This window comes from Helobdella robusta, assembly GCF_000326865.2.
Source record: "Helobdella robusta unplaced genomic scaffold HELROscaffold_11, whole genome shotgun sequence".
NCBI lineage: Eukaryota > Metazoa > Annelida > Clitellata > Rhynchobdellida > Glossiphoniidae > Helobdella > Helobdella robusta.
Genome location: NW_008703617.1, coordinates 2,247,577 through 2,260,087, shown reverse-complemented (window position 1 = coordinate 2,260,087; position 12,511 = coordinate 2,247,577). Strand labels below are relative to the sequence as shown.

At 36.1% G+C, this 12,511-nt stretch overlaps 1 protein-coding gene across 1 annotated transcript; it reads left to right on the top strand.

Moving 5' to 3' along the window:
* Positions 1-484: 484 nt before the first annotated feature.
* Positions 485-12,182, top strand: HELRODRAFT_72388 (hypothetical protein; the record flags this gene model as incomplete). The annotated part of the gene is made up of 24 exons (XM_009012827.1): positions 485-613; positions 842-943; positions 1,092-1,184; positions 4,133-4,234; positions 5,365-5,451; positions 5,651-5,845; positions 5,980-6,113; positions 6,214-6,349; positions 6,550-6,672; positions 6,917-7,029; positions 7,165-7,338; positions 7,605-7,728; positions 8,040-8,121; positions 8,352-8,421; positions 8,588-8,848; positions 9,071-9,202; positions 9,508-9,589; positions 9,932-10,121; positions 10,267-10,430; positions 10,578-10,659; positions 10,869-10,956; positions 11,076-11,190; positions 11,327-11,418; positions 11,930-12,182. Coding segments are annotated over 24 exons (3,123 nt in total), but the record flags the coding sequence as incomplete, so codon positions are not given.
* Positions 12,183-12,511: the final 329 nt, after the last annotated feature.

Below are 12,511 nucleotides of genomic sequence, written 5' to 3'. Positions count from 1 at the left end.
GTTAGTTAAAAGTAGTAAATGTGATGCAATGTTTTCCATTACTTTTCGGTGCTTCTTCAGAATAAATTATTTTTCGAAATTTTGTGAACTACAGGGTCCAGGTGAGGGCTTAAAAGTGGAATCCGGTCAACAGGTTCCACTCGTGTACATCAAACCTGGAACGACTGCCTTGTCGCTCTTTGTTAGCGCCACATAGTTCTTTCATTGTAACGTATTTCTCGAGTTGCATAAGTTTTTTCTGCTTATAACTATATTTTCTCTTTTTTAGCGAAATTGTTTACATATTATTCTCATTTTGTAGTTACGTATAAGCAGTGCAAAGTGCTCTAGCTAGCAGTCTGAGTTGCTGACTGACTGCATTCGAACCAAACCACCGTGCAACAACCACGTCGTTCCTGAACTTGACAACTTGTACCTAACTTGCCAATTGTTGATAATTTTACGTGTGATATGAAATGTTTGATTGTTCATACCAACGCAGTTCACCTATCAGAAGAAGGACTGGAGCTCCCAGCAGGTTATTGAGAACTACCTGAACAACAAATCCGACCAACCAACCAAATTTGGTGTGTGGACCTTTGAGGCTTTTGATGATGGCAAGAGGATCACCATGGTTACTGTTTATGTCGTTACTGCTTTTGTTATTTTTTTATTTGATGTTATTTTTTGTTATTTTCGACTGATTCTGGCATCTTTCATCATCACAAACATCTTCATTCTTGCTCATCACTCTCATTATCTTTGTTTTTATTTCTCAATAATATCTGCATTACCACTATCTTTGTCGTTCTATCATCATTATAATAATTGCATCATCATCATGACGTCGTTGCCGTACCAGGACTTGGGCATTCACATGGACTTGACAAATGGTCATCTGGAACTTTCGTTATACTCTCCTTATTGGCTGATCAATCTGACCAATCAGAACCTCTCCTACAAGGTGTGTTTTTTTTAATTACTAATTATTATTATTAAGGAATTATATTTAATTGTTATTAATTGAAGTTGTTAGTACAGTTCAAATCTGTTCATAATTATGAAGTATTCATCATCGTCATCATCGTCGTCATCTTCATCATCATCACCAGGCAGCAGATGATTACATAATACAGCATCCATCGAGTTACAATGAAGCCGTTTTGATGCTACTCAAGAGATCAAACAGTGCAGCTGCTAAGGTTGTTATTTTTTTGTTGCCGTAGCTGCCGTATCTGTTGTTGCTACTGCTGCTGATGTGGTAGCTTCTGCTGATGTGGTTACTGCTGCTTTTATAGCTGCCATTTCAGCCTTTGTTTATGCTTTTGCTGTTGTCCTTATTGTTTTAAGATAATTATTCATTGCGATATTCTCATTATTGTTGTCAGTTATTATTGAAAGAATACATAAGACGTTATATAAACACGATTAGATTCTATACATATGAACTGAACATACATCTTGTATGATAAGTTTTTGTTGATGCTAGAATTAACATATTGATGTCATTGAGTTAATTTTCTGTCTTTTATTGTAGTCATTTTACTTTATTACAAAATGTTTTTCCAGATTTTCAAAATCTTATATTTTTTCTTTTTGTCTTCTTTTGTTGCGTTGAATTTGTTTTATAGATGGTCGTGTATATGTTGTCTGCTAGTGATCTGCCTGCCTGCCTGCCTTATCATGCTATGCTATCTTAGAATCGATTTCTATATAGGATTTTTTTTACTCGTTACTGTTACAGACAAACACAGTCACGTACGTACACGCACGTTTACAGACACACACACACACACACAGACAAACTTTCTTTGATAAAATTAAAAACGTCAATATAATATTTTGAAGTTTGAATTTATTATTGAATTTATTTTATACTTTATGCTCTTCTTTGTCGTTGGACTGTTAGAAAGTTATGAAATCGATATTGTTGGTGTGAATCACTTGATATGATGTTTCCTGGCTGGGTAGATTTAGATTTTCATATTATAAGGCTATTCGTTGTTTTTGTTATCAGTGATTAAAAACGCTCTTGCAGAAGATATAATGATCACAAAAGAGTGAAAAGATTCACTTATTCATTGTTTGTTAATTAGATTTTAAAGTTTTTAACAAATTAATTATTAAGAATTAATTTTTTGCCAAAATTCTCACCAATTATAACTGCAATTTTTTGATTCCCAACCAACAAACAAACAAACACTTCTGATGACCACTACGATGAAGTTGAGGAAATCATTCCTTCCAAACAAAAGGAAAAAGAAAGATCGTAAAACAGTTATCGGTATCAATAAAGATTTTGAAAAAAGTAAAACACTCCCGGCAAACTTTTCCTCCTCGTTTGATTCCAGTTCGAAATTTTGGTCTAAAAAGCAACACCGTGAATTCGGACAGCATCAACAGAAACCAGACGAAAAAAAATCACGCGAAAAACAACAGACGACTCTACAGAAGAAACGATTTCGATTTTCAACTATGAAAAAACCATCCCCGAATCCGAGCGAGAATATCGACTTGAAGAGTGAATGCGACAAGAGTAGCGAAGAATTCGACAAAAACCTCGAATGCGACAAGAGTTTCGCCGCATTCGAAGATGTAGACGAAGATGACGAGAATAACTACGTTGATAACACTGGCTTCAGTCTTGCTGTCAATTGTAAAGTAAGTTAGCAATCGGCAAGTGGAAAATGTAAGGTAGATAGATACAACATTATTATCAATAGTTTCTATACGTTAGTATTCGTACATCTAGATGGATTAGTTGATGTAGATGTATCAGTATACTATATGATACGATATCTATTGATTAGTCTAATTAGATATATGATAGAGTATCTAAAGATACGTTGATAGTATAAAGAAGGTTTGGCGTGTTTTAGTTTGTTTGTATTTGTACGCTTATTTTTCTTTCTTCAGTTACATTTAGTATGTCATACATTTGGTTTCTAGTTTGTTCTCTTTCATTTGTAATCCATAATACGGACATTTATTTTATTTTAGGCGGTTTTATATTGTTGAATTATTTTATTATATTTAGTATATTCTGAAGTTAACATACGAGTATGGTTGAGGTGTTTTAATTTATTTTTAATGATCTGTTGTTATTTGAATATTTTTGTCAATTTTAGCAATTACTTCGGTTTGCAATTTCATTTCTTTCTATGTTACGTCATGCCACAATGTTCTCTAATGGTTGGGTCAATTTAGTTTAGTTTGCTAATTTTATTTTTTTAGATTGATTGATTGATTAATTGGTTGGTTGGTTTATTGATTGATTAATTGGTTGGTTGGTTGATTGATTGATTGATTGATTGATTGATTGATTGATTGATTGATTGATTGATTGATTGATTGATTGATTGATTGATTGATTGATTGATTGATTGATTGATTGATTGATTGATTGATTGATTGATTGATTGATTGATTGATTGGTTGATTGGTTGATTGGTTGATTGGTTGATTGGTTGATTAGTTGATTGATTGATGGATTGTATTATTTGTTCTGATTTTGATTGACGACTAGTATTTTTTGTGTCAATTTTTGTTACCAAAAAATATTTTTTATTCGTTTTGTTAAATTTTGGTGTAGCAGATTAGTAGATTCGCAATTAACTCCCGTGCTAACCACAAACTAGTTTTCACGTTTGGTATAGAAGTATAGAGCAGGGGTGGGCAAACATTTGCTGTGAGGGCCGCATTGAGAACTATTTTACTTTTGAAGGGCCGCATATGTACTTAAATAGCAAATTTTTCGACCCGGTGGAGACTTTTTTTAAGATTTGTGGCTCCTTTTTTTGGTCATAATGTCTGGCGAAAGAACAAGTCTTCACGGGCCTTAGTTAGCCCACCCCCCTCGTATATACAGCTATGTTTATTTTTGGCTATAATTACAGTATCTGCTAATAAAATCTATACTCAGTAGTGGTTAATTTATTTTATTTTCAAGATTTATTTTCAGTTCCTACGTTCTGTTATATTAATTATATTAACAGAATGTTATATCAATTCTGTTATATTAATTTTTTTTAATTCAAAAATTTTTGTTACAATTTTTATGTAAACGTATAAACCATTAAATGATAGTCATATTATAATTTAAATTAATTAGACGATTGATTGATTGGTTATTTAATTAATTTTATGTATCTAGGTCGCCCTAAAAATAGGCGAATCTGATTGGTCGGAGAAGTTTTCATTGGATACTGCTGGTAGCGTGGGGACTGTTGAATGCGTCACCAAATCTAACGCTGCAGTAAGTAAAATTTTTTTGTTCCATTGCTTTTCTTATCTTTTCTGACGACATCCTCATCATTTCTTCATCGTCATCCTCATCATTTCTTCATCGTCATCATCATATTCGTCGTCGTCATAATTTCATCCCACCACCGTCGTGTGAAATTTCAGTCAAACCCCGTTAAAACGAAATCGCGTAAATCGAAGTTATGCTTATTTCAATCTTCAACGATGGTTAGTTGGTTGGTCGGTTATAAGGTAATAAAGTTATTAAGTCATTCTTGACATTTCTCACGATGGGGTTATCTATATACATCATGCCTAGTTTTGTATAATCATTTTCACTGCTAAACTTAAATATTTAATTATAAAGTAGTGTATTTAGTGGCTCAAAACTTGTATTATTGCTATTTCTACTGTAATATTTAGTACTTAATTAATTAGTTAGTTTGTTTATTTATTTATTTATCAACTAAATCAAGGGTTGGCAAACTCTTTGCTGTGAGGGCCGCATTGAGAACTATTTTACCTATGAAGGGCCGCATATGTACTTAAATAGCAAATTTTTCTACCCGGGAAAGAATTTTTTTAAGATTTGTGACTCTTTTTTTGGTCATAATGTCTGGCTGACGATTTTTTATTGGCGAACAGGGCCTCATGGGCCGCATGAAATAGCATCGCGGGTCGTTGTTTTCCCACCCCTGTGCCAAATGAACATTTTTAAATATTAAAAACTTCGACACTAGTTTAGTTTTCTTTTCATATCCTTAAACTTATTTGTTAGAATTTCTCGTGAATTTTCATAAATTTATAACCTTCTTGTATATCTTGAAAAAAAAATGATTATATTCGACTTATGGTTGTTTTATTCGATCTTGGGATTTTAAACATTATTATTGATATTATTAACATTATTTTATTTTATCCAAATTTTATTTTCTTGCAGAAAGTTAAAGAGAGCACGAAATCTATTGTAAGATATTTTTTTCGTTTGTTAATACTTTATTGAATTCCCATACTTTTTAATTTTCAATCTTTGAGTTTACGATCATATTTTTGAGCCAATCAATCTAAATAACATTGGTCCTCGCTACATGCAGTGTGAAGTTTTTTTTTTTTTGATTTGGTATAAAAACGCCGCACACGCAGGTCGGAGTGAAAATAACACTGGCTAGCAATGGCCTCACAAAGATCATCACATTCACACCTCACTACATGTTCGCCAATAACTCCAACGTTAGTTCAATAATGGTGATGAGGATGATGAAGACGACGATGAGGAAGAGGATGGTGATGGTGATGATGTAATACAAATAATAATGATAAGGGTGATAAGAATGGTGGAGTTGTTTCATATCATGACGTCATAACTAAGATAAGAGCAACGATTGTGACGATATTCTCTGTTTACAAAATGTTTATATCTTCTTAACAGTTTACTATCCTGTTCAAAGAACACATCCCCACCAGCCAATGGGTGGAAATTCAGCCGAACGAGGTTCTTCCTTATTGGCCAGTTCAAACATCTGCTCAAAAGCTATTGGTCGCTTGCATCAAAAACTCTGCCCTAGAGACCCGTCCATTTTCAATTTCTGACGATCACACTACCCTGTTGAAACTTTACCACGACGTCAGTTTTATGTTCACCGCATTTTCATTTGGTGGCTTGATTTTAAATCATTTATTTAATTCAGTTTGAAAAGTGTCTTCATAAGTGAATTTTTTAAATACCAACGACTCGATATAAACTCTAATATAATTCAGTACGGTGGTATAAATGCGGTCTGTCAGAGGTCGGAATCGAGCACCGTGGTCACCTTCCAACAATATTTCTCAGGATCTGCGTCGGCACTCATCGTCAATCACACCAAAGATGCCAACGTTTATTACTGGCAGAAGTTAGTGATGCTGTCATTTAACGTGTTCTTTTTCTTGCTGCTGCTGCTGCTGATATTTATGATGTTCCTTCTGAAATGTAACGTACACTAACTAAACCAGGGACTCAATGGACTCGCACTTGATCCTTGCTGCCCAGCAGTCCGTGTTGTACACCTGGGATGACCCTGTAAGCAAGCGTGAATTGTTGTGGTCATTCTCGGAGACTGGTAAAAGTGTTGCTAATGACCTAAGCAAGGTCGGTTGGCTGTATGTTTTTGTTTTGTTTGGTTGGTCGGTCCATTGGTCGGTTGGCCAATTGGTTGATTGATTGGCTAAATGATTGGCTTCATGACATTTATGATAATACGATGATGATCACGTTGATGATGATGGTGACGATAACGATGAGAATGATAACGCGGATAATGATGATGACAACGACGATGACGTCACCAGGACGGCATAGGAGAAGTGGTGATTTCGAATGACCGGAAATTGTTCTGGGTGTCCTTCCTGGATGGCATGCAGCGTGTCCTGCTGTTCACGGATGACCTCATCATCGCTACGTTTGCTCAACAGGTTAGGTGAAACTGATGATGATGGTGATGGTGATGATGACGGTGGTGGTGATGATGATATCTAGAGACAATGATTTTGGTGATGTCCTTTCTATTAATACCATCTCTGTTAGTGAATTTCTATTTTCTTCATCATCATAACTATCGTCTTCATCGTTTTGGTGGTTGATCTTATCATGTGGTTGATAAGTCATCATCCTTGTGTCATTATTACGTCATTGACTTCGTTATCACTTTTTCCAAAGGCTGGCGAGTTGGAACAATTGGACCAAGAGATAACGTTGAGTCTGCATGGCTTTGGATTGTCCTTCGTTAACAATCACATTGGAAAGGAAATTGCATACATGGGGATAACCAGGTCTGTGGTTGGTTGATTGTTTGATTGGTTGGTTGGTTGATTCGTTGATTGATTGGTTGGTTGGTCGGTCGGTTGTTTGGCTGGTTGGTAGGTCGATTACCATCCCCAATCATCATCTTTCCCATTCCTCATAAGTTCTGGGGTGATTTGGGAGCAAGCGAAAGGAAAGAGATTCAAAGCCTTGAAACTGAAGCACAGCACTGCCCTGGAGACTGCCTATCAGAACTACAAGATGGAGTTGATGGTGAACAAGCATGCTAATGGAAAAAAAGTTTTTTCGGAAAAATATGAGGTGAATTTTTCTGAATGGTTGTTTGTATATAGATATTTTTTCATTTATCAGAGGGGTAAGTTACTTAATTGATTATTAATTGGTCTATTGATGTTTAACGAACTGATTGAATCATTTATCTATTTCATCGATCAATCAATCCTTCAATCATTCATAAAACCAACCAACCAATCACAGCCAACCAACCAGCCAACCAATCACAGCCAACCAACCAGTCAACCAACCAGTCAACCAATCACAACGCCACCACAAAACCAAACCAGGCCGACTTTACAGACGACAGCAAGATGTTCATGCTGAAACCTCACAAGGTAGAGATCAGAAGGAGTTTCGAGTACGGCGTTAGGTTGAAGTATAGTACGTCCAAGCATTCCATCAAACTGCATCTCAAAGTTCACAAAATGCAGGTTTGCATCGCTCTAACAATGTAAATAATAACGATATACGATATAATAAAGATTAGAAACAGTTACAACAATTATAATGTTAATATTTGCGATTATAATGATTTTTAGTGGTAGTAGTAGCACTAGAAGCTGCTGCGGTCGTATTAGTAGCAGCAGTAGTGGCAGCATAATCAGTAATTTAAGTGGTAGTATAGTCATTATTGTGTTATTGATGTGATTATTAATGCCATTGTTGTCACTGATATTGTTATCATTGTTATTCATGAATATTAATTTATTATTATAAAAAAAACATTATACGCGTGACACAGCTGGACAACCAACTTCCGGGCGCCATTTTTTCCACCGTGCTTGCCCCCGTGCCGCCGCCGAAATCCGTGGCCTCTGAGAGTGGTCAGTTGGGATGATAATGATGATGATGATGACTTTGATGATGGTGATGAGGATGATGACGATGTGGTTGGAGATGGGGTGATGTCATTTTTTCTCATCGTTATCATCATCTTTATTATTATTATTAATTATTATTATTGTTAATTATTGTTGTTGTTGTCGTTGTTGTTGTCATTGTTGTCATTCATCATCATCGTGATCAGATTTTTTTTATACCCACCCACCCACAGTCCCTAAGCCTTTTCTTGAGTTGAGTACGATCGTAAGAACGAGTGCACACAGCAATGTTAAACAATTCAAGTCTGTACTTATCATCAATTTTTCGATCCATCTGTTTTTTGTGATTGATGAAATTAGTAAATGAGATAAGGTGTGGTGATTGATAAGTTCTGCGATTGATAAGATGGTCTAAAACGGTCGAATAATTAGTCTATATGGAACAGTTAAATCAAATTGAATTCAACAGATACTGCAAACTTCTGATCCAAGAGATGTCAGTGAAGGTGGACCAGGGATTCCTGAACGCAATCATCCTCCTCTTTACCAGTGCCCAGCTGGACGACGCATCCGTCAGCAAACAGGAACTGCTGGCGTTCAAGAGAGAGTGCAAGGTCGTGGATCACACACTCGTCGATGAAGTTATCACCGCCGGCACTGGCGATGCCAAAAATTTTTACGACATGCTACACTTTTCACCTCTCAAGGTTTTCATATGCTTCTCATTGCAGTTCTTGCATATATATATATATATATATATACATAGCGCCTTTTAACAGTACTTAAATGCATGCATATTTTTACATACGTATACAAAGGAGATGTAGGGCGTATATGTGTATATGTGTAAATGTATACGTTCTTATATGCAAACACTATCCGTGCACTTACTACAGATTCATCTGAGCTTCTCCTTATACGGCGTTGACGACGACAAGGAGGATGAAGACAGTAAGATGGCTGCCGGCGGAAACGGAAGTCGTAAGAAGCAGCAGCAGCCACAGCAAATTCAATGGAAGTTTTTAGAGTTGTTCCTTCAAAGTGTCGGAGTCGTCCTGACTGACATTCAGGATGTTGTTTTCAAGTTGGCTTTCAATTCCTTCTTTTTGTTACGCTCATAAATACTTACTCGTGCTTCCTTAACTTTCCCTATCATTTTCCATCTTGTTGTACAGAGCAGACTGCTTTTTTAAAATTTATTTTCAGTCGCTCTTTTTGTAATCACCTCTGAACAATCTTTATACTAGTAGCATACTAGTACAACTTTAATTCAATAGCATTTTATCTACTGCTACATATACTTACGCGAAATCATGAAAAGACCTTGATATAGGAATAAAAGCTACCCCACGTAAGACCACACACAGTACATAATTTAAACGAACGCAGGCTTGGTTATTTTGAGAGGCAGTTCACATTCTACAGCCAGTCTCAACTGATGAACGAAATAACGAGACACTATTCTCAGCAGGTTTCTGTGAACAAACTATCTCTCTCTCTCTCTCTCTCTCTCTCTCTCTTTTTTTTTTTTTTTCTCTGTCGTAGTAACTTACGAATAAAGAATAAATGCATTTATTGTTTCTGTTAGTTTGTTTGGTGTGAAGTTTTTTGCGTTTGTAAAAAAGTTTTGCTATGATTTTATTTAATAGTTGTTGAAGTTAATGTCCTAACTACAACGACAATGATCTGTACCTAACAACACACACACACACAAACACACACACAAACACACACACACATCCTTCTGCAACCTGTAATACGCTGCGAGGTCCTGTCAACACAAACATTTCCAACACTCCCCGATGAACTGCAGGCCATCAAGCAGATGTATGTTCTTGTTCTCGGTCTCGACGTCCTGGGCAATCCGTTCGGGATCGTTCGTGGATTGGCGGAAGGCATAGAAACCCTCTTCTACGAACCTTACCAAGGGGCCATCCAAGGGCCCGAGGAATTCGCTGAAGGATTGGCTTTGGGAGTTAGAAGTCTTCTCGGTCATGCCGTTGGTCGGTTTTTGCTTTTTTAATTGTCATTAAACTTCACAATTTCTATATTGAATGAAATTTAGAGATATTATTCAATATACCAAACAATTTTACTCCAATTTCGATATTTCTATGATGGCATTATTAGCAAACACCCCCCCAACAGGTGGTGCCGCAGGGGCGGTATCTCGTATCACAGGGGCCCTCGGGAAGGGGATCGCCACACTGACCATGGATAATGAGTACCAGAAGAAGAGGAGGGAGGACATGAACAAGAAGCCTGCTGATTTGAAGGAGGGGTTTGCCAGAGGTGGAAAAGGATTGGTCATGGTTCGTTGCTGTTTCTTTGTTCGATCAACGGTTGTTTAGCTCACAACTAGTTACATTTTTGAAATCTTTGTTGCTTTATTTTATATTTTAAAAATCTTATTTCAGAATGTTATTTCAATATGGTAAGTTTACTTTGTACTACGTTAGGGGGTGTTCGATGGAGTGACGGGTATCGTCATGAAGCCTGTGGAAGGTGCTAAACAGGAGGGCGTCGGTGGTTTCTTCAAAGGTGCCTCATTTCTTCCTCTCTTTCACAGTTTCTACTCATTCGCACTTTCGATATTTTCCTTTTTTCAACTTTTTATACTCAAACACGTTCTTCTTGCAACACGATAGATGTGTGACCGTGTTACCAATTTATGTCCTCTCTTTGTAAATGTTCATCATCTAACATGTATCACTTATTGTTCGACCAATTATCATAATTTATTCACGCAGGTATGGGCAAGGGCCTGGTTGGAGCGTTCACCAGACCAGCTAGTGGTGTTGTGGATTTTGCTTCTAGTTCATTCGACAGTATAAGAAGGTACAAAACATTTCAAAATATGATGGAACCAAATTAAATCAAATTTTACGAGTTTTGGGATTTTTTTAATTTTCAGTAATCAATTGCTAATAAGAATTATTGTTTTCAACTGTTTCTAGGGTGGCCGAACAAACCGAAGACGTTCCAAAGTTGAGAGCCCCCAGACTTATTCAAAACGATGGGGTGGTGAGGCCCTATGTGGGCCACGAAGCTGAGGGGAATCAAATACTCAGGGTCTGCTGGGTTGTGGCGGTGGTGGTGTTTTTGTGATGGCGTTTTTGTGATGTGGTGTAACTGTTGGAATGTTATTGATGGTAATGGTGACGATTTTTAGATGACGACGATGATTATGACGATGACTTAATCACAGGATATTGCCAAGAACCAGTTCACAAACGACAAATACGTTGGTCACCTTGTGGTCTCAGACGATAAAAGAAACGTCTTCCTTGTTACTGATAAGTTAGTGCTTCTAGTATTATAGTTACAATGCTTCCTAGTTAAAGACATATTTGTTTTGTTTACTCTCTCTCTCTCTCCCAATTAATTTTTGCGGCGAATTTATTTCGACTTAGAATTGAAGGAAAGAGATATTTTTGTCATCTTAGTGATTAAACACACACACACACACCACACACACTCACAAACACATACACACACATAACACATACACACTCGTTAATAAACTAAACTCAATAAACAATTACTTATAGTAAATAGTATTAAAAGTGCTCAAACCGTAAATTGTAATCTTTCTTGTGTATATGTTACATTTTTTTTATTAAACTGAATTATGAATGAATGAATAAATGAAGGAATGAATGGATTGACTGAACTAAACTGCGTGTAAATGGACGCAACATTTTTCAACGTATCATACCAAGTAAGTCTTATCCTAGCATTTATCAGACCTAAATCGTATCGTCGTCTACCGACTTAACTATACCAAGTGAGACTATCCATTCCAAACCAGGAACGTGTTATTCGTCATGAAGTCGGATATACTGGGACACTGGAACGTTGAATGGTTTTATGGATGGATTCAATTGAAGGAAGCGCCATCGCTGACCGTTAGAGGCATTCAAATTATCCTGAAGGTCGTTCTTTCATTCATTCAATCAATCATTCATTCATTCATTTATTCATTCATTTATTCATTCATTTATTTATTTATTCATTTAGATATTTATATATACCTTTATTCATTCGTTAGTTCGATCTTTTAATGGATTTTAATAGTCTCGTTTATTACTATCGCTCGTCTGTCATCTACTTATTTATTATACTTTCATTCATTCATTCATTCATTCTTTCCTTCGTTCATTCATTCATTCATTCGTTTGTTCATTCGTTCGTTCATTCATTCATTTATTCATCCATCCATTTTAGGAAAGAGAGAAAAAGTTGATAGGTAGCGGTAGTATCGGAAAGAATGTGAACGTCTACGAGAAGGATCGCAAATACGCTGAGGTCATCTTAATTTCATAATTTAACATAAATTATTATAATTATTATACCCTTAATTATATTATATTATTATTCAGTTATTTGTTTT